Source organism: Clinocottus analis, unplaced genomic scaffold (assembly GCF_023055335.1).
Source record: "Clinocottus analis isolate CAN_PGR_092001 unplaced genomic scaffold, fCliAna1.0.p SCAF_12, whole genome shotgun sequence".
NCBI classification, from domain to species: domain Eukaryota; kingdom Metazoa; phylum Chordata; class Actinopteri; order Perciformes; family Cottidae; genus Clinocottus; species Clinocottus analis.
Window position 1 is genome coordinate 6308311 of NW_027175843.1, and position 23533 is coordinate 6331843.

The following is a 23533-nucleotide window of genomic DNA, read 5'->3' on the forward strand; positions in this document are numbered from 1 at the left end:
ACTGGACTCATAAGACCGCTTTATTATCAAGACTTGGGCCGCTGCTCATTTCATTAATACCACAAAAAGCTGACGTGTCCTTGAAAACTGACAGCATCTCTAAATTGCCTTTGTGCCTTCATGCATAAGATTCTTACTCCCTCTCTTTTTCACTTTCTCTCTATCTCGTTTTTTCTCCCCAAATTTCCTATTTAGCCGCATTTGAATCATCAGCCTCCTTTTATTAACTCAATTACGAGCAATGATAGAACCACTAAGAGAATTTTGACCCACTGAGTCCTTCCATTACCATTATTAGAAATCTGACAAGCCTATTAGGAGAAATAACACAGCAATCCTTTATCTAGATCATTGCACCCTCATCATAAGTAAATACAAGTTCTCATTTCATTTCTAAATCTATGTAGACGAGAGGACAAGCTTCTTTGGAAAGATTATATTTTGCAGAGAACAGAGCAGAAATGGGGAGAGCGTGAGTGAGAGAGAGAAAGCAAGAGAGAGAGAGAGAGAGAGAGAGAGAGAGAGAGAGAGAGAGAGAGAGAGAGAATGCCACCAAGGTCCCCGTAACGTTACATGACATGTGCTGGAATCATTCTGCTATACCAAGAAGTTCGCTTCATGAGCTCTTATACAATATTGAACTAGTACGTGTTGTCACTAAAGCCAGCGTTTGTTTTTTTTGACTGTAGAGACAGACTGTGGAGTCTGCTACACTGCGGACTCCGTGAAGAGGACCCGCTCCATGTGTACATATAAACGGCTCATTCTAACATAACAAAAACATTATTCTCGGTTTTATATTTTTATACTACATTATTCTGAAAATTATAATCCCTCTCTGCAAACAGAGTGTGCAAACCCCACAGTTTTTACATAGTGGTCCTTTCCACATGCTGTAATAAGCACATTGTTAATTCTCAACACCCAACCTAGCGCAAACAACAGAGCGCTGTAACTATAATAAATATGTACCCTAAGAGCGTTTAGTTTTTCTTCTAGCTAATTTTTCCATTTGATTATCTACCAGCATGTCTTTTTCTTTCAAAATATGATAATTTACTTTACATAAAGGTGCGAGTAAGTGCTACAGAAGGACACTCACAGTGTGGCCAGTAAAGCCTTCCTTTTTCTTTAGCTGTAAGTAAAAGTACAAGTACAAGGACAATAGCCTTTTCTTTTATCCACCCATTTTCCACTTACACTCTTACACTATATTCAACACCATACAAGGAGCCTTACAGTTATTGGACTGGATATATGTGCTCAGCCATCTATAAATTCAGACCTGTATTAAGTGCAGAAATGATCAGCTGTCAGCCCATGCTGTGTGTAGCTACTATATAGCTTTGAATCAAGAGTCTTTGCCAAGGTCCTTAAGATTCCATGCTATTTACACTGTGATTGCAAAATTGCATATGTCTAAATGTGAGAGCAAAAATATCTGAGTAAAAGCCTCTTTGCGCAATTAATTTACACAGAAATATATTGTATATTATAAGACACAAATCAGCAAAAAAAAACCTGGACATATTGTGTATACAAAATGTACGTATCAACATACAACAACATGGAGGCATGAACCGAATCAAGATGGCACACTTTGTTATTCCTTCAAACCGTGACAAAGGCAGCGCAGATCAGATCCCCTTACGTTTCAGGAAGACATATACACTGTTACTCCTATTCACTCAGAGCACATACAGGAAAACTCAAAACAGTAGCTTTCAGTAATTTAGGCTTTAATATAATTTAGCTAAGCCAGAGGCTGCTTTGGGTCAACAGGACTTTTGGTGCTTACAGTACGACCAACTGGAAAGTATCATCAACCAACCTACTGACCGATCACAAATCAGGTTGTAAACTCAGCCAGACGTAGAAATTAGCAAATTATGGGAAAGGCTGGCCAAACCCCTGAGCAGGAGGTAGATTTGTATCTCTCTGTGTTCAGTGCAGATAATACTTCAACTCTAGCTAGCGTCTTAGTCCAGCTAGGCTACTTTTGTAATTCTGAACAAAACCCAGCTGACTCTCGTATCAACGCATTACCTTGAAGCAAGTCGAGTGACTCGTGTCAACACGAGCGAGGCAAGACGCTAACAAGACACAATGTGCAATGTCGACAATTTAGGAGTTGTACAAAGGCATGTTAACGCAAGCTCGCTAGCTAACTGAGACAATTGTGCGCTATGCTAGGCTAATCGGGCCCTGAACCACAGTGACCTCTTTGATAACATTACTCTAAGACTTAAAGACATTTTTTCTAAGAGTCTAAGTGGTCTTCCAAACATCTACTTCTGTGGCTTTTTAATGCTCAGAATCAATATCTGTTTTTTTGACCTTCTCATGAAGTTAATCTCCACAGACATTTAAATCCCCTATCTATATGTCCTGTTATTGATCAAGGTGAAATAAATATAGCAATTAATACAATACACGTACGCTCTTTCTTTTGTATCTTTGTCAGTCTGGTGAACGAGCTTCTATAAGCCTCATTAGGAGCTGTGCGGCGGAGAGGACAGCCGGTGCCATTACAGAGGAAGAAGTTGGTGTGGTTCGAACGGATGGATGTTTCAGAAGCGCTAACACACCACTGATGTCTCACTTTGGATGTGAAGTCACAGTGAAGCTTTTTTTTCTTTCCATTCCTGTCGATGGTCTTCGCAGTGACTCTCACCACACAGACACAGGCACAGATTTATGTTTCTCTAGTGTATTGCGAAAACGAACCTTGGGAATTATACAGCAACAACCATCACACACACACATAAACGACATAATTACAGGGACTGAAGATCAAATGTTTACAGATACACATGATGAAAGGAACGGAAAGCAATAATAACGTCACCGAAATGATTTAGTGAAAAGGTCGTATGAACATAAATCATAGGCATAGGACACAACTGGTACATTCACAGAGACAGCAACATAAATGCAGAATAGTGCCGCAGGATTGAGTCGTAAAACCCTGAAATATTTTTTGGGGACGTGAGTGCCCGGCCCTCTTACCGAGTGGGTTACAACCATTAAAGGTAAATAATAATAGTGCATCTGTTGAGTGTCCTGAACTATAGTGAATGTCATCAGTTATTATTTATTCAACCCCAGACAACAATTAGAACCCACATTTAATTAAACTGACTCCAGCTGTAATTCTACCTGACTCTCTGGAACAAATGCCATCACACTCAATCAATACAATTAATTATTCATCAGGTCAAGTAGACCACAGAATGTAATGGGACACATTTGTTGTTCGGGGTCTAGCTGAGTGAACAGTGATGATAGTGCCATCAGGGTGACTCAGAGGACATGCTATAACTGTCTTCACATCGGGAGTGGTAGTTGCAATGACTAGTAAAATGATCTTGAAGTATCATTTGCATAATTCAATCATGCTATTTTTTCCCCACAAATTCAGTTGACAGTGTGTCAGTAGTGGTGAGGTTTTTCCATAACATAACGTTCAATAATCAATATCTGGAAGGCATTTAAATAAAAAAAGCAGGCAATGGAGGAAAACCTCCCTATATCACCTTAAAGCAGTCCCCTGGCAATCATATGGCTTAGTTGTGTGCTATCGAAGGCCATTTTCACATAATCACATCATCTGTCTTTGAAATGGCGAGGGTTGCCTTCAAAACCAAGAGAAAACAACTCCATAAGGGAACAATACCAACGGCTCACGTTATCATAGGAAGCCTTTAGTAAAAGTAGAGAGAAAGCACAAGCGGACAAATTTACTTTACATTATATAGTACTTATGCTGTATTGTATTACATTTTATGATAAATCAGCATTTGGCATTGTCACGTTTTTTAAATTTTTTTATTATTGCTATGGAGGCAGAGGGAAACACAGATCTGTCTCTTCTGTACTGTGAGTATTATTCAGTGAAATGGCATATTTGAGTGGTGTACAGTCCAAATCCGACGACAGGGTTCTAGCACATCTCGGTGTAATTAGGGTGCTTCTTTGTCATGAAAAAATATGTCTTTGTTGAATGGCTTCCCTTCCACTGGAAAGCTTTGAAGGTAACACTTCATAATAACCATTTATTAATTCAATAATTCATTATAGAGAATTGGTAGTTAATACAATTTTAGTTCATGGTTATTTAACTGTCAACAAAAAATGCAATAATAATAATAATGTTTAGTGATTATTAACTATATTATCTGGATGACTTACAAGTTACAACAGCTGATTCAAATACATTATTTAACGGTTGATAAATAGTTATTAAAGCATATTTATCAGTGGCAGGTCGTCAGGGCCTTCTAAGCCTTCTCTGCTCGCCTAAACAGAATCAAAAAGTTACAGCTCTTTTATAATGTAATTGTCTTCCTCCTTGCTCTCCCTGTGTCTCTAGGTATACAAAGCAGTTTAAGCATGCAGGCTTTTGCAGATTAAAGTACACGGGGAGTGGACGTTGTGGTTGATTGTCAGGGACGTCAACAAACCAGATCTTTAGTTTGACAAGCTGGGTGTATTCTGTGATGTGCAGGGCCTGCGAAATGGCGTAGACGTATGATTGGTCAGTGGCCGAGTGTGATCATTAACATGCGCTGTGATTGGTCAGTGGGGCAGCGTGACTTCTGTCAGTGAAAGAACGAGAAGAAGAAGAAGAAGAAGAAGAAGAAGAAGAAGAAGAAGAAGAAGAAGAAGAAGAAGAAGAAGCAAGAAATGAAGATAAACAACCATGTGATTGCCGAGATAATTAAGGAAATGTTTAAAAAAAAACCTGTCAGTTTTGTTTGATTAAACTACATTTTAATTGACTAAACATTAAACATAGTTAGTAGTTAAAGTAACAATAATTGTCAATTAGGCATGTATCGTCATATTACATTTGAATGTAAAAATATCATATGTCTAATATCTCTCAGCACGTATTCATCCCCTACACAATTTCCTGTACTTATTATGCCCCGTTGCCTGCTAATTTTCTCAGAGGGGGAGACTGAGAATGATAAGACATTTTGTAAAATTAGAATGCTAATGCTGCCTTTGAGATGTTTGATTAAGACCCCGGCCATCTTCATCAAACTCCAGCTAATAAGCTTATTCCCCACTGGCTTTCTGTGCAAGCGTGTGTGTTTTGTGCGCAGACGTACATGCAACGAGCCTGCTGTCAAAAGTGTCGGGCTATTTATAGAGTCGTCGCCTGGACTCTGACCTTGGAGAGAGTGTGACAAATGACAAGCAGCATTTCGACAGGAGCCGAAGCCATTTGAACAATGTCAGCGGGTCAGAGAGGGAGAAAAAATAGTAATACCATCTGTACTGGCTTATTTTTGTTTACCCATGAAATACCATTTCTCACTGCTTTGTGAATCATTGACAGCCACAGCCAGAGCCACAGCCAAAGCCAAAGCTACGCTGGGGTCGTGAGGCTTAACATCTGAAATTGATCCACTGGCTATTGCTAATAGGAAACGGCAGGCTTAGCTACATGTTGTCAGCGAATTGTATTTAGCATTATCAGCCTTGCCCTGAAGGACACTACTATTGGCCTTTGGTCCATGTGGGATAATTCTCAATTAGTCACTGCCCCTGCCATATTGGTTTCAGATACACTAGGTCATTGACTCACACAGAGTTGTAATGGTATCAGTGTATATTAATAACAACGCTGACATTAGAATGCAGCAGCAACAGAAACACGTCTTTAATCTCTCGGAAAGCAGGGACTGTGCTCAAACAACGTATTTTGCTGCACAGATTTCATTATTTTTTTGATCTCTCAATGGAGAATTGGTTTGGATTTTTGCTGAAATCGCTGGACTCAAGGCTTCATAATGCAGTCCCCAAACCAATAGGGAACGTCACGATAACCACGTCCACTTCTAATACAGTTTATGATTATACACTTTTTCTATTTTTGTGTGCAGCGAAACACTACCTGTGTCTCTGCAGTACAGTTGTAGGATGAAAAGATACATTTCGCTCTATTAGATAAACAGTTGCCTTGCACGCCGTCCTCTAGGATAAGCATGTAACAGTCATATTTAAAAGTGATGCAAAGATATATCTCTGCATATTGAACAATTGCTCCCTAACCATCAGTCGATGCGACCCCGAGCAGACTTAGACTTTGCCTATTTTAAGCCAATGCCAGTGAAATAATAGAGAGAAACATTCAAAGTAGAACCGACCTTCAAACAAACAGATAGTTAAAATACAGAGGGCAGAATGGTCAAGGCAGAGTTAAGCCCATTCAGCCCAGGCTTTTCAAACTCCTCATTGATTTTCTTCTAAAGCTTTAAAAAGTCTAGGTATTTGATTCTTGTCAATAGTCTGGAAAGGTGGGCTCAATATACGGGCTGTGGCAGGAAAAGAGTTGCCAAGCATTCAGTGTGCGAGGCTAACAATCCCTGACTCCGGCAAGGATTAATCTGAGTGTTCCTTTTTCACCATATACATTTAGTGCTGGAGGGCGGAATTATTTGAGGTACGTGTCTATTAAATTGGGTTTATCTCTATAAATTAGAGGCCTGTATTTGCAGTAGCTCGAGGTTCTCTCGTGGTTTCAGAGAAAAGTCACTTGACATTATTCAATAATATTCAAATACTCATGGCATTTAAAGGTGCAATATTTGAATTGATAACAGCTGGCAGGCCGGTATCTCAAAAAGTATTTTCAGTGACTACGCTGTGACACTGTTAGCTCACCAAAGCCGCTTAAGCTAACATTAGGTTGGGGAGAAATTGGCAGCACGTTAAGTGTTTCTATGGTTGTGGCACGTCATTTTAACTCATGTGTGCTTGTTAAGAAGTCGTGGTCAGCTCAATTATTTATTTTTTGTTTGGCCAACTTATATTAAGATTGGTGAACTACAGCTGAGTAAATTAGCCTCTTCATAGCCTGCGTAATTGACTGTATTCCCCTTACTATAACTTGCTGACTGTTATAATTATAAGTATAATCAAATCCAGTATTTTCTAGTGGAAAAAACATTCGAATTTAGCAGATACTATTTACAACATGCCTTTTACTTCATACTTACTGTGTAGTGTACGCCAATAAAACAATGCCATTGATATTCCATTGCTGTATATTGTTTACATAAGATATAGGTAACAGGATCAGTGATACTGCACATGTTCAACACAAGACACAGTAAAGCTTATATGTCTTGTGATGTAAATGCCGGCGGTGAAAGTGTTTGTTGTACATAATGGGAGCTGACTTCTGTTATATATTCTATACGGGATAAGCATGTGGCAGAAGTGATGCAAATGAAACGGCTCATTCTCTAATCGGTTTGAAATATTCATTTGAACAGTTGAACAGCGCTCCGTTGGAAATGTCTTTCATATGGATGCTCTGAATGTGGTATTCTGTATATAGGATCAGTCCAGATTGAGGCACAGGATTTATATACAATTTTGACATCCTCTTAATTTCACTTCATTTTTATATTTTTTTTCTTGTATTATTAAAGTGCTAAATCATTGATGAAAAAGCAGGTAACACATTATTTTATTGGACATACAAAGGCCTGTAGAGAATTTAATGAGATGTATTCATGTGTGTTAGACCGTTAAAGTGGATGCATTTTCGCTCAACCCACATGCAGTATGTAAAGGGCAAAGGGAAATAAAGTCCATTCCATTAATCATCCTTTACTTTGAATTTTCTCTGCACATTTGAATGTGATATTATATCATTTACACGGTGGGCGCCAAAGCCTTTGTCCATCCCCTGCAGTCAAATCTCTGATTTGAACGCAATTAGACACAGTTGACTACATTCTTTGGCAAATTACACTCCAGGCGGTAGATAAGATTGTAGCCATTTCCTCCCAATTCAAAAACAAATCTCATTTATCTCGAGAAATAAAAACTGAAAGGAGAACCTGACATCAGCACAGCAATAGCAACAGAGGCTCATCGACATGAATGTGTCTGTGTGAAGACAGGAAATTGTCTCTCTGTGTGTGGTTGAAAAGTGGAGCTGTGTATTTTTTTTTTACACCTATATAGTGACATTGGAGGATTCAGTGGGCAGTGAGCTATAAAATTGCTAGTTGAGAGGGCATTAGTGGGGATGGAGAGGTGGAGAGGGAAGGAGGCTGGTTAACGAGGGAACTCTTGAGTGGACCCGACCCGGGTAGAGTTTTGACAACACATTCTATATACTAAATAACAAGATAGATTGTTCTTCATCGCCTTCCAAAGAGACCCATTTGAGCGTTTTCTCATGTGAAGCCCAGGATGTCAGTGTTTATCAGTGCCTTGCAAAACGTACTTTCCTAAAATGACTCGTGAGCAGTTTATGATTCCGAGTTGGGATTTCTGTCTCCCACCGCAGACCGAGCACTGAGTTGCATCGGGAGCAAGTCCCTCCCCCAGGCACTAAGCGGCGGTGGGCTGAGCGAGGGGTGCTGTCATGGATACTACAGTGAAAAGCTAGTGGTGGAGCAACCACAGATTTAGTTTGTGGAGCTCGCACATTGCCGCAGAAACGCAACCACCTTAATAATTCCAGACACAGAAGTTCCTCCTCATCATCCAACTCTTCACTTGTTCTTCCAGCCGTGGAATTGTGTTGGAAAAATATACATATGGAACACAAATCAAAGACCGCCTGGCAAAGGATTTGAAAACCCCAAGTTGAAATTAAAAACACATTTCTTTCAACAAGCAATTCTCAACAGGCTCCACTCGTCCATGACGACGTGTCTTTGGGCAAGACACTTAACCCCAAATTGCTCTCATCGCTGTGCCTACGCTGTGTGAATGTGTATGAAGGTTAGTTTGTCCTGATGAGCAGGGCCCTATTCCTCGTACCTGGCTTGCTGTTATAGCTCGGCCATTTCCAGGGTAAGATGACGTGGATCAGGCTTTTTCCAGTTCCTCGAAACCACTTTAGATAAATCACCATGGCGAGACATTGAAATCCCCTAACCCGCTCCAGGGCAGGTTTAGTGAAAGTTCACTGGATAAAATGACCACTCCCAATGGACAGAAAGCAGCTCCCTTCCTCATTGATGAAGGAGCGATATTAGTTACATTAGTTTTATGGAGCGACAGTTCTTCCAGATCGCCAAGATCTGTTCTCACGTCATCATGACTTCCTGTATGAGTGCTATCGATTCTGCCGACAAGGACTCATTTATTCACGAGCCTTTCTGGAGCCGTACTGTGAACACCACGCTTGATTATGGTGGACTCGTGATAAGAATACTTATCACTGCTTAAATTGATTCAACTTCTGATTATGAATGAGACTGTGGCTCAGTGGTGAGCAGAATCTTCTTTCAATACGAGGATCAGTGGTTCGATCCCCGGACCCCCTGGCCCATGTCGATGTGTCCTTGAGCAAGACACTTAACCCTAAATTGCTCCCGTAGCTGCGCCTACGGAGTATGAATGGTTGACTATACTGATGTGGCACCTTGCATGGTGGCTCCTCCCATCAGTGTGTGAATGGGTGAATGATGTCTCGTAGTGTAAAAGCGCTTTGAATGGTTGGAAAACTAGATAAGCGCTGTACAAGTCCATTTACATACCTACTTATCCGTCCATACACATATTCAAACTCCTAGTTATTTGGTAATCTACATACATATACATAACGAACAATGCCATCCCTACACCTAGAGGCCGACCTTGACATGCAGATCGAGGCAACCGTGCACCGCTGAAAAGCGGCTTAATGGACTGTAATAATTTGATATTGGTTATCTTTTTTCATAATTGTTGTAAGCCCAAATCATAAGAGAATAGCATAATAGAGTATGAGTCTGTGCAAGCCGAAACGGGTTGGTCTCACTGGCGGTTGAGTGTTGACCTCTTCAGCAGTTTGTTATTTGTCATACCTTTGATTAAGGTCTGGGTCAACCAACGCAACTGCAGATCGTCTATGGAGCCGAGCAAAAGCAGCTGCAGTCCTCCATCAGCGTCTACACAGGATGTGTTCAGGCACTGGTGTTGGGTGTAGTTAAAACGGCCTTTTGGCAGCGCTCAGAAACCCAACACACAACCACAGTATTTTGCATAAAGCAATAGGAAAGTGAAATATATCAATAATATATGTCTTTCTGTTCTCCAGTCTGTAGAAATGAGCCTACTTCACTGTACAGGCTCTCCACAAAAGAAAAGTTCCAGAGTGCAAAGGAGTTCAGACAAGTGTAATGAAGGTCTCGTCGGTAGTGAAAGACGAGTGCCTTGGACTTTTGTACTTGTTTGAAGCCATTGTGCGGCGTGCTGGCACAATGCAGCTGCAGCAACATATGCTTTTCAAGGTGAGACAGTAACAGGAGACAGAAAAGAGAGAACAAGTTGAATACTGGCACATGGGATTATTCCGTGCCATGGTGACAGTCAAGGTCCAGCAGTATACCACACACACACACACACACACACACACACACACACACACACACACACACACACACTTACATAGTTGTAATCAACTTCACATGACCTAGAAAATTCTATTCCATTTTTGACAAAGAAGAAGAATCTTTTTTTGTTGGTTATAGTCACATTACACTCGTCAAATAAATTACTGACAAGGCAACATTTCAAAGGACAAAGCAGCAGGATTTGTTTGGTAGCTGATTGTAACCACAACATTGGCCACACGATGAGGATTATGGTGTTCGCCAGCGAGTGAAAGCCAAACCCAGATTCACTGTTGTTTGGAATTTTTAATAAGCTTTGTCCACTTATCGCTTAGCCTTGTTATATTCGCGTTTTTTTGGGCACTGTGTCCGCCATTTGTGTAGTTTCCACTTGGATGTGACGGCCAGCAACGTCTTAAACTACATGGTACAATACAGGCAGAGGGGAGAGACTCTGCGAATACAGACACAGCCACACACTTCTAGAACGTTGTCCTCATTGTGCCACTACATAACCAACCAGTTCAGTCAAAGAAACTGAACAAAAGTGAGCATTTACGAAATGTTGGTCATATTTACTTGTGCACACAACGAGGGGAAATACATTTGCTTGTGGAGCCATGCAGTGCATTACTTATTTTATATTCTGATACATTCTCTACCAAATAGGTTTGGCTCACCTTGATTATCTCAGTTTCTGGTTTAAAACTTGTGTCTAGCCTTTTTTTTTTTTACGTGTTTTGTGATGTTCCCAGTTCTCAGAAATGACTTTAGTATATTCATTTTGTTCATTTATTCACCATACTTTACTGAAATGTAATACATTCTGTCTGCAAAACCTGCTCTGTTTATTACACGCAATTTTGTGGAACGGTTATTTGCTGAAATCTTGATGTATCTGTCTGGAAACTTTACCGCCAGAGCTTTTTATTGTTTTGTCCTTTTTTTTCACAGTAAATAAATGTGGTGCTATCAATATCACTGCCCTTCCAGATGAGCCTTTGATTATCTACCACGGGGAGAGAAATCGATCTGCCTGCCTCAGTGCTTACCAGAAGTCCTCAAAGTGCAGAAAAACGTGTTTGCCAGAAACACTCCTGCACTTCATCCGAGCTGAGAAGATGGACTTCATGAGTAAAGCCCTGGCAGGGGCCACCATGGCAATATTAATGGAATAAACTATTTCAATATTGGGCCGACACTGTGCCAACGGCGAGTAGAATTGAACATGTAAATACAGTACTGACAAATTAATCAGATTTACTTAATGAGCCTCTGTATACAGGCCGGCCACAGACATGTTCCACTCCCAGGACACTATGACGGCTCACTAGCTCAGAAGAACATAGTATTTTGTTTGTTGTGTACAAATCTGTCAAACCATTTCAATCATAAAGAAGAGGGAAATATCAACATGATCCAAAGGTAACATGAATAATAACAGTGTGCCTTTCTGTGCTGCTCGTGTGAAGTCATATTTGATATGCCTTTATTTTTCTATCATTAAAAAGCCTTTTGAAACAATATTAGAAAATGCTGTTAACAATGGGAAAAACATCCATATTCCCCTTTGGCGTATGTCATTTCCACCAAAAATGGATGGTTATGATTCTGCAGTAAAGCTTGGGCCAATGGGAGGTCGCGGTGAGCCTCAGGGGAGGAGTCACCAGCTATCTTCGTCAAGTCTGACGGACTTGATGGTGGGAGCTCCGACTGCTCGTGGCATCAAAGAACATAATGATTTTCCACTGAGGCGGTTCATGGGTCCCTCACATCGCAGTATCCATGTATCTGTTTGTTTGGCACGAGCTCGTCAGTTACGTGAATATTGATTCATAATCATTATTTGCATTACCATGTACCTGTATTCGGCAGGTGTATGTTATTTGTTACATGGTTTATGGGTATAAATAGTGTGTTGAAGTAAAACTCTCAACATCCATGAAGACATGTCGTGTATCACAACATTTCCATCAAGTTAATAGTCCCAGTTGTAACAAAGGGTCAGAGAAAACTCTCAGTTGCATCAATAGCGAGAGATTTTGATGGAAATTAGTATTTCTCCCCTTTTCATTTTTTTTACTTCTCAATTTACTCTGGAACGATAACATAAATACTCATTTCCTGAGATTGGATTAAAATTCTTCAGCATCAAAATTTGTATTTTCCACCACTCATAGCAAGTTCTGAAGATGAATGATGATCATTTGAATCAACAAAAGAGAGAGAGAAAGAGAGAGAGAGAGAGAGAGAGAGAGAGAGAGAGAGAGAGAGAGAGAGAGAGAGAGAGAGAGAGAGAGAGAGAGAGCTGGTAAATATATAAATCTTGTTTGGGGCGACCAGAATCCTCGTCCGGCTGTCCACATATTCATCTGCCAGAGGCGACGTGATATACCGGGGGCTCTCGATTGCATCAAGAGGCAAATGTTTGAAAAGCTCAACACGAACGACAATAAACGGCACACAGAACGCTCATGTTTACCAGGCTGTGTGTGCTCGCTAGCAACGAGTACACAAGGAAGGAACACGTCAGAGAGTGTGCATCGCTCTGGACTTCCTGCTGTTGTTCATGAGGCAGGACGTGGTTTTCCTTGAACCCAGGAAGGTCCATACACCCAGCATTAGAACGTTGATTTAGCAGCCGGGGAAAATGATTGGCTTTCTAATAAAAACTGCTTTTCCTGAAGAAAAGTGCCTGAAGCGACATATACTAATGCAAAGATGTTTGACGCCAAGTCGGGGAGACATTACCGCAGAAACAACAGCTCGCTATAATGGATGCAGTCTCTGTCTGTTGTTGATATTAGTCATTTTCTTGAGAACTGTCAATCCATACGTCGTCACACTTCGCTGCCTCTCTGAGGACCGAAAGAATTGCAATGTTGAGTTTGCTCTCTTGAAATAGCTCTGCATGTTCTAGGAGTGCACTCGACCGGAGATCTACGGACACGTTTTTGTCATTCATTTTCTCAACAACCATTCATCCAAACAAATTCCCACGAGGCCCAAGACTCAAGGAAGCGTAGGATAGCGTGTGGAGTTATTTGGATGAACGGTTCTTGAGAAAGCTGCAAGCAGCAATAATGGAGGCCATCTCAAACAGAAACCACTAGTCCACTCCGAACAAAAAAGAAGGTTCAGGTCTGAAAAGTGAATCCAATGCGGGAGTACCTTCAACTTGTATTCCTTCAAATATCCATCAGGAGGCGACCTCTTGACTCTAGAGACAGACAACCGTTCACCCTCACATTCACACCTACAGGCAATTTACAGTCATCAATGAACTTAAATTCTCTTTGTTAAAAAAAACAAAAAACAAGATGGCGACTGACAAAATGTCAAACTCAAGGCTTCATAACATCCGTCACTCAAAGCAATGGCTGACGCTACGGTGACGACATTCACTTCTTATACATAGTCACATTGGTCACTGCTGAACCCATCGTATCTGAGTGGATAAAGGTGTTCTACACACACACACACACACTAACACACTAACACACAGGGTCTGACTGTTCCTTCTACCTAATTCCTGCTATCTCAGGTTTGACTGCAGTCTGTCCTGTCTGTGCCACAGCTGGTGACTCAAATGTAGTAATTGCCTTTTAATCCTTTTGAGGAAGGAACATGTGTCAGCGTCGGTTAATTCGGGGCACCACTCGCCTCGGGATACAGAGAGCTTATGACACAAAGGTCGCAAGTGTGAGTCACCACTCTGGCTGGGACATTTTGGACAGGGAAGTCAACGTGTAAGCGGCGCTCCGACAACCGTCTGCCGGGTGTCTTTGAGCAAAGCCTCATCAGGAAACAGGAGGAGCTCTAAGGCCGGATTGAACCTGAGAGTGAAAAAGTAAGTATTAAAATCAACCGGAAAGATAGGAATCCCAATCTAAATCCAAACCACAGATGGGAAATGGGAACTCATTTCATATGTCTAGTAAGGGCGAATAAATGGTCCCCGCACCTCTGAATCGTGTCAGCACATTTGTGATATTTTCTAAATGTGCTTCTCTGTGAACGTCCTCAATATTCAGAGAGGAGAGCGCGGACGTGGGCTGAACATTCATTTGGATGACCTTTTTCCACACGCAGAACTAATAATTCCAATCGGCTGCTACAGTATTTACAGCAGTCGTTTCCCTTTCTCTCTCTCTCTCTCTCTCTCTCTCTCTCGCTCTCTCTCTTTCTTTCGCTCTTTCTTTCTTTACCTGAATTAATTTCCTGCTAAGTGGCTCTGAACTGAACACGCTTCTATCAGCATGTAACATGACGTAAAGGATCCCTGTTAACAAAGTCCGATCTCAATAACAAACACATCCATGTAACCGTAAGGCTTGTGGGAATCTAACAAAACTTCTCCTTTTTTATGTCGGCGGACTATTTTAAAGGCAGAGGCTTCCCTGAAGGGAGGATGTTTCTGATTCCGGGTCAAAGGGCACCAGCAGAAGCTCATGAAGATTTAAAGCTGTAGCACGAAAAAATCCAACGATGTTTTTCCATAAAACAAGTAACTTTTCTATTATTTAACCGAATGACAGGTTTTTTTTATTTTTTGTTTTACCAAAAACACCTTTCCAATATGTCGAAGCTCTGTTTTGTGCTTTTTGTTTCTTAGGTCCTAACCTTTCCAGAAAGGTGTGTTGTTAGTATGTGGGATGTTGTTAAGACCCTGAACCATGGAGTTGGAAAAACTCAGGGACCGCTCGAGGACGGATTTTTGACAAATCTTGCTCATAATCATGCTGAATGTAATTAAAACGTTTTTTTTTTAATATACATTAAAAATTGTTATCACTTTGACAAAAATGATATGAAATATCACAAGTATTTGAACTCATTTGGGGTTCATACGACCACTTGAACACCTGCAACAAGCGTCACATACCCATATATGGGCACATGGTTTCCAAAAGCTTTTAAGCATAGCATGAGCAATTAAGAAAATGTTCATATGACTTGTTTTTGGTACATTATTAACTTTGTGTTGATATAGCTCCAACACCAATAAGTGTATGAAAGTTTTGGTGTACTTCACACCCCCATCCCTTCCCTTTCTGACATGAATGTCATCAGCTGATTAAATGCCAGGGAGAAGCATGTATTTCTTTTTCTTTATCATCCCCCTCGGTTTCTCCTCTCACTGTTCTCCATCTCTAAATCATTCACAACTCCTTCCCTGTCCTTCCTCTGCTCCTCCCTCTTCCTCCCTATCTCTCTGAGGCCACAGTGAAGCAGCAGCAGCAGCAGCAGCAGCAATGTACTGGACATTTTCTCCATTAGTGTGAATTACAGCTTCGCGGGCCAGAGGATCACAGCGTGTGAAAGCGCTGCTCTCACTCACAATAAGGTAGGCATCCATTTCCCCCAACTGCCTTTTGTCCCCGGGCACACGGGCGACACAACAGCTCCATTAACAAAGCGAGGCGGGACACTCAGTCTGACCGGCGCTGAGTCGATCCACCCTCGCTCACTGCATGGAGCCGGAGCCGGGGCCACGGGGTCACATGGGAGAGGCCGCCCCCTCCCCGCTTAGCTGGCATTATGTCAGCCGTTACAGGAGGCGGCGACGCAGCTTGAGACCCGCCAATGTCAAACTAGTATGCTCTCAGGTTTTTCTCGCAGTGGAAGTAAAGCGGGATCGGCCACGCTGTGGAGTTTCCCCGCCAAGAGGGCGGCAGGGCTCAGTTGCTGCTTAAAGTTCACCACGAGGGAAAAGAGAAAGTCTGGGCTGTGTGTCACATTAGCGGTAATCTTCCACATCTTTCTGCAGCTTTTTGTTGTTGTCACTATCAGTGTTCGCTAAAAAAAAAAGGTCATCCATTCATTTTCAACCAGCACATATCTCGGGCGGCCTGGACAGGCTGACACATAAACACTGGGCCGAGGGCCGTTTAGACTTTCCAGTCCACCTGACTGGCCTTCTCTGTGGCCCGTGGGAGGAGACCTGACAACCCACGCAGACACGAGGAGACGTTTTGAACAAGTCAGGCTCCGTTTGGGGAACTCAAACCTAGAACCTTCCGCCCGTGAGCCGACAGCGGGATGCTCTTAGTCCAAGTGAATTGCACACGGTTGAGTTGTTGCAGCACTTTACCAATTAGTGCATCTGTTCCTGAACCCAACACTGGTACCTACATTACCCACAGTGCAACTCCAGCAGCAGCGGTTTGGTCGAACAAGCACCTTTACCTCGGGGACGCTGTTCATGTCCTGCGTGAAATCATATACATGTTGGCGTATTGTGCCTTTGTTTTCTTAAAATACTTCTAAACTTTACGGATAGCAGTTGCGTAACAAGCGTAATTATTTCACCTCATAAACATATACTTAACCCTCACCAGGATCTTTACCTAAACCTGCACAAGTACCTTTGTTGTCCGGAACCATTGAGATTTGGTGTGTGAGTCAACCGAAAAATTAAGTAAACCTACGTTGCAAGTTTATTTAACCCTTGTACGGTGTTCGGGTCTGTGAGACCCGTTTTTATTTTTCATTAAAACAAAAATAATATGATTCACTATTTTTTCAAACTCAGACTTATTGGCTTTGGCTATAAGTGTGGAAATTGTAGGTCCTGTGTACCTGAATTAAATTATTTACCATATTTGCTGTTTATATTGCTTCTTGTTAGGATGAAAAAAACAGCGGTTGAGTATGTATTTTAACATAAAATTGTTTGATTGTGTCAAATTAAGCGGGTCAAACCAACAACACCTGCTGAGTAACAAAAAAATGAACAACATACGAACAGAAAGTAACAACACAGCTGCTATTTAAACACGTCAAACATGACATGTCTCTGTTTGACACCCTCAGAAATAAATAAAGATGATTTTTGTCGAAGAATTGTTCTTGGCTAACCTGATCAAGTCATACATCGTGAATGCAAATCAAATATTTTCAAATCGGTTTTCCTGAAAAGCAGGAATCTAATAAATCCATATTCAAAGGTCCCTGTAAGAAGGGATGTCCAATAGTCTGTTAGCTGTGGTCGTGTTGACCCATCCTGTATTTCTCCGGTAGCTCCACTAGTCGGTTACTTATCTAACCAGACAGAAATACTAAACCGTGGAGCTGCAGAGTTACGGACGCTGTTTTCCTGACAGATCACCATCAATGTTACATGTTCAGCAAGATCCTTGTTCTTGCTCCACTGACTGAACCACAAACTAAAACAACTAAAAGCTTTCACCAACAATGGACTCAACTGAAGCAAAAGCCCACACCAAGAAAGGCGATGTACTGCTCCACCACACACACACACACACACACACACACACACGCACACACACACACACGCACACACACACACACACACACACACACACACACACACACACACACTAAAGGCTCCGTTTCCTCCTATTCTTTATCCTTTAAAGCTCTCTCAGTGTTTCCTCTTGTAAATCCCCCTCAGCATCGTCATGCAACTTTGATGCACAGCGACCCCGTTAAGAGCCTGAGAGAGGCTGTGCACCCGGTACAGACTGGAGCCTCGGCTCTCATCCCCAGTGTCCTGGCCGCCACAGAGTGATGGAACCTCTGCAGCCGCTTACAGCCATCGGACTTTGTCATCTTTGAATAATTGAAATGTTCAGGATGTTTGTAATTGACTCTTCGAACATCGAAACATCTTGGTGTCCTGCAGCCAACACGTGAGCTCATGGAGTCCATAGTCACACACAAAACAACCAGGACGTGACAGCAGCTGCTGGCCCACAGTAGTACAGTATCAACGCTAATTAAGTCCAACACGTAGAATCAACATAACTGTTAAAGGGGCCCGCGGGCCACTGAGCGCTGGACCAGTGAAAGCTGCGCGAGCTCTCGTGTTTCAACCCCACACCCCACGAGGATCCTCTCCAGGCGGCGGAAACGCAATTATGAGGCGGAGTTTTTTTTTTTTACAATTTTTATTTCCTGGAGTAATCCGGCTACAGGTTCAGAATTCAATTAGCAGCGCTAAGGATATATTTGGCATTCTCTCTCAGAATAGAGCCCGAAAGTCAAACACGTTTACAGAATCGGTGTAAAAAAAGAAAAAAGAAAGAAAAGAAAGACGCTTTGACCGAGTAGGACAGCGGGGTCGCATGCGCCGGGAGGAGCACTGAGAACATTTTGGAGAGAAGTGATGGCGATGGGGATGGTGATGGAGAATCAGCCGTTTGGCTCAAAAACACAAGCGCACGATTGTCTTCTGGGGCGGGGGGGTTATGAAGTCACGGTGAGTGTCATCCGGGAGGGAAATGCGCATATATAGTGCCCTTTTATTCCTCTCTTTGGATACAAAGTGATTTTTCAACCACTGTTCTCTTTCAAGGTGTCGAGGGCACCGGATGAATTTACAATGCGCCCTGCCTGCACCATAACACACACACACACACACGCGCACACACACCCGCACACACACGCACGCACGCACGCACACACGCTTCCACTGACAGTGCATGTGGCCGCGGCGTTCACCATGTCTGTGACCTCGGTGCTGACAGCTGACAACGAGCTCCGCGCACGGCTGATTGTTTCAACGGCGGCACGTGCACCAAACTTGCATCCGCCACACACACACACACACACACACACACACACACACACAGTCACACACACAGTTACATACACAGCCTGTCTGCTCGCGTCCGCGCGCATCGCAGGCAGCTCCGTGAGGCTGACCTTGCAGAGGCTCTACAGAGTTTAGCGCGATCGACAAAGTGGAGCAAAACCTGCAAACCTCATCCAAAGAAAAAGCCAGTAGCCCACCTCATCCTGCTGCGGCTGCTGGTTCTGCCGCTGGTTCGGCTGCTCCTTGGTGGCTGTCATTGTAAACTCCTCGTGTGATTAAAAACTTGGCCGAATCCGATGGAACAAAAAAAAAAAAATCCTCCAGAATCCTGTTTTTTTTCCGCGAAAACCCCAAAAGTCAGGAGCAGGGAGGATGCGGCGGCAGCGGCGAGCAGAGCGCCGTCTTGTCAACTGCGGAATCTTAAACAGGAGCGGGTGAGGAGGGTAGGAGAGAGGGGGGAGGAGGAGGGGGGGGAGGACGGATCCGTCACGATTAAATATCTGCGAGGTCTTGGACGCGGGCGTCTGACGAGAGAAGCCAACGCAGAGCCCGTGCGCTCACATCAGCCCCCGGCCCGGAGGGAGAGGGGAGGAGGGGAGGAGGGGGAGAGAGTGAGGGGGGGGGGACTCGTTCGTCACGGAACCGAGAAAGCCGAAGTGTTCTCATCTGCTCCCGCCTTCCCCTTCGACACTTCTTTTGCACGGCTTGATGAAGCGCTGCTGGACCACTCTCTACCCCACCAACCCCCCACCCTGTGATGCTGGGGGAGCTGGTGTAGCTCAGAGAAGGAGGAGAGGAGGGTGGAGGAGGGGGGGGGGGGGGGGGGCAAAACGTCCACAAGCAGTGTGGAGTTTGAACTGTGTCTCCGTGTGTCTGCAGACTGTCCTGTTGTCGCGGTGTGACAGTTTTGTTAATGTACGTTTACGTCGAGCCCGGAGCTGTCCGTGGTGCTGAAAGCCAGCGCGGGCGCAACGCAGCCTTTACTTCTTTTTCACCAACACAATACAAAAGCCGGACGTGTTCTCAGTTAGCCTGCTTCTTTTTCCTCCAAGGTCTTGTGTTGTTGTTGTTGTTGTTGTTGTTGTTGTTGTTGTTGTTGTTGTTATAGGAGCCTTTACTTGGCCTATAGCGTGGCGTTAAACGGTCAACGGGAGGAGACGCATCGCGCGGCTCATGCGGGTTGATAAATCCGCGCGGGCCAGAGATGCGGTTGCGTCACGCCTTTGGACTTAGCGGCGATGTGACACCTGTGAACCCGCTGTATCAAACTCAGCATGCAGTCTGTCTCTCATGTCTCTGCAGGATCGATATCATATATTTGCGTTTGACTTTTGACTCTGAACCAGTAAGCGTATTATGGATTGGGAGGCGCAATACCTGACGCACACACTGTTACCATACATGACAACACAGTGGTGGAAAATACATTGTTGTATTGTTGTATGCTACTTCATACAATTGGACTTTTATTCATCAGGTGGCTGGAAACGAGAGTCTTGATGACTAGTTGATTAGTTGATTAACTCCACAGATCTTTAAAACTGAGTTTCTCCACAAATAGTCGTCACAAAAACTCCACGTTGAATCTTATTTTTTTATAAATGTGTTATTGAGCCTCTTCGAAAAAAAAGAATAATTAAATATGAAGTAAAAAAGCATGGCCTAGAACTAAAACTAGGCCACTAATTAAATATTTTTGATGAGTCAGCTCATTAGTTGCTTTAGTCTTAGGTGACTAAGAAGATGTATTCATCAGGTAACTTCTGTCATGTCACTTCCCTTGTTAGTCTAACCAATAATGTTGTTGCCTAAAGCTAACCAAATTCTTTCTTTCTCCTCCGTTGTGCATTGCATTGTGGGAAAACTGTGCCTCTGTACAAAAGAACCAGCATGGGAACGCAACTCCAAACTGGTTTCAAGTAATTACAGGATGGAAACGCTAACTCCAAACATTCTGTTCACAATGACGAGGCAAGCAGCAGAGCATCAACTCCCAGTCGCACCCACTGAACCTCAGTGGATCCTGCAGATCCTCGTCAGGCTTTCCACTCAGACCTGTCGGAAATCACTGTTTGAAATCAGCCCCATATTACCGAGGACACTTCAGACCATAGCCTTTATGACAAACAACTCATAGCTGATGAATAAATCAACAAATCACATAATAAATAGAGTTTTCTCAACCGAAATGTAGACAGTGTAAATACGTCTACTGGAGAGACGACCACCATTCCTCCAATAACCCCTCCTGCTTTGTTTGGAAGCTCAGTTACAGAGACGAGATGTCAGCAAACAGCAGCGCAGTAGAATATGGCGGTGTTGAAAACCCACCCCGCTTATATTATAATAAAGGCACAAATCGATCCGTGTGCTCCATTTTGTAAACAAGGGTGATCAATCCCACTTTGAAAAGTTAGTCGGTCCAAGTCGGCCTACGGGCAACTGCACCTGTATCGTTATGAGAACCATGCAGGCCCATTATTTCGTTAGCTGCTCCACTGACAGCAGTGTTTCTCTTCTCAAAGGTTTTTGTTCTGCTTGTGCTCTGATGGATGGAGTCAACGTATTTGTTTTACTGAATGTCAGATACTGCTTTTAACGTGTAGCACATTTAGGTTTTATTGTAACTTCTGTATGTTGCTCAGGGTCGGATAAATCTGTAATAGGAAAAAATACACATTATTTGGTCCAATATTGCCAACTAAGAGCACAAATTAAGAAGTTTAAAGATGCTATCATGATTTATATGGATGACGTGAACCTTTTAAATCACATAGATGGCCTCTAAGTGGGACCACTGTTCCTTCCCAGTCCATAAAGAGTCAATGTGCATGTATGGAAAGACTTCAGAAATCATAAACGAACAAGATTTTACCATTTTATTTTATAACGTTATCTCGAGAACACAAGTTAATTATGTCGTTAACTCAAAAAAAACAAGCTTTGTTATCTTGAGATAACCAGATAATGAACTCGTTATCGGCAGAAAACACAAAGTCTTTTTTTCCCGATTACTCATAATTTACATTTACCGGCCCAGTAGGAGCTGACCTGCTGATCTGCAAAATAGCACAATTTTTCAGAAAGCGGAGCTTGGATCCACCACAGAGTGAACTTCCCGTCAAACATTTCAAGGAATCGGGAGAACTGCCAGCGAAAGACCTTCACTGGCACTGAGGGCAGACGGAACATCCCTCTCACCCAAAACACTGACGCTCAAATATTGACATCTTGTGTTTGACCTGCTGTACCTTCAGAATGTCAAAGACGTGAAAATATTATAAAGTAAACATAGTGTGTAACTGATGTGCAAACGCCGTTGTCCTTGAAGGTCAACGACAGTGTTTCAAGTTGAGGTGAAAAGCAAGAGAGAAAAAAATCGGTTTCGTTCTTTGTGGGTGTGTCGAGTGCATTAGCAGAGCTTGCATTAGCATAAATTCCTCTTAACCTTTGCTCGTGCACACCACTTTCGGAGAGAGACTAATGGTGTTTGCCTATTTGGAAGAGGGAGCGTTACACACATTGGATCTGCTCGGATGATGAATCCATCTGATAACCTTTAGTGGATTGTTTTCATCTCGAGGTAAAAGGTTGTTCCTACATTGGTTAGCCCTCCGTAAGCAGCTTCAGAATTGTGCTCTATCCGCCCATGCACTGTACTGGTTGGACTGTTGGACTGTTGTGGGACTTACTGAGACAACAGTATGTCATTGTGCAGCATGCTGCTAGTTGTGTCTGCTGTAGGTGCAGGTGTCATGTAGTTTTTAAGGAGCTGTACCATTTTTACAGGTGATATTGAGTCATGACACAAAAGGGGTTCATTTGGTATTTTTCAACCTTCAACCTATTTTCCCATGTGTTTGTGTGTAGTGATTCATGAGGACAACAATATTTGAAATTGTTCCAGTATTAATGGATAACGCTGCAGCCGTCAGTGAACCAGGCAACGCTTCAACATCAGCTACGTTCACTAAAGGTGTTGTTGTTGCCACTGATAGATTTATATTATCAAGTGTCTGACAACATTATGGAAATAACCCGACAGAGAAAAAATGCTTTTCTTTACAGTTAGCTTGATCCTGTTTGTTTTTTAGGTTGTATATTTTTTTAATGTATTTGCATGATTATTGCTCGTGTTTTCTGTGTATGTATTTCATTTTAATATCTTATAATTAGCTCCAAGCACTGTTAGCTGCGTGCATCGTTAACACCAAGCACCATTATTTTCTAGCATCATTAGCTTCTGGCATCGTTAGATCCTAGCACCGTTAGCTCCCTGCTGATAGATCCTAGCACCGTTAGCTACTAGCTCCGTTAGCTGTTAGCACTGTTAGCTGCGGGTTCAGCCGTGTGGAGGTGATTCTTTGATTTAGCACCTTTAAAACTGTGCTAATGAGTACTTAATATTTCATTTCCCAAAAGCATTCTGATTTATATATCACTCCATATCAACCTCTGTTCATGAACCTTTTATTCTGCCCTTCTCTTACTTTTCCTGACACACAGTAAGTTGCAGTGTGTAATCAGAAGCGTTGTGCAAACCGTCACCATTTCAGCCCTCAGAATGCACACAAGATAGAAAACGAGACAAAAAACAGCAGTTTTTTATTCATAGCAG

At 42.6% G+C, this 23533-nt stretch overlaps 1 protein-coding gene across 2 annotated transcripts in view; it reads right to left on the reverse strand.

The window, feature by feature from the left end:
• Positions 1–23533, reverse strand: part of LOC137783345 (inactive dipeptidyl peptidase 10-like) — a 178335-nt gene that overhangs the window by 77103 nt on the left and 77699 nt on the right. The window contains exon 1 of one of the 2 annotated variants that reach the window (XM_068573216.1): positions 19113–19348. The exons of the other annotated variant lie outside the window; for it this stretch is intronic. Coding sequence (XP_068429317.1) covers positions 19113–19172 — 60 coding nt within the window. The 5' untranslated portion in view covers positions 19173–19348. Of the gene's footprint in view, positions 1–19112; positions 19349–23533 lie in introns of those variants that run through there. 2 annotated transcript variants of the gene reach the window in all.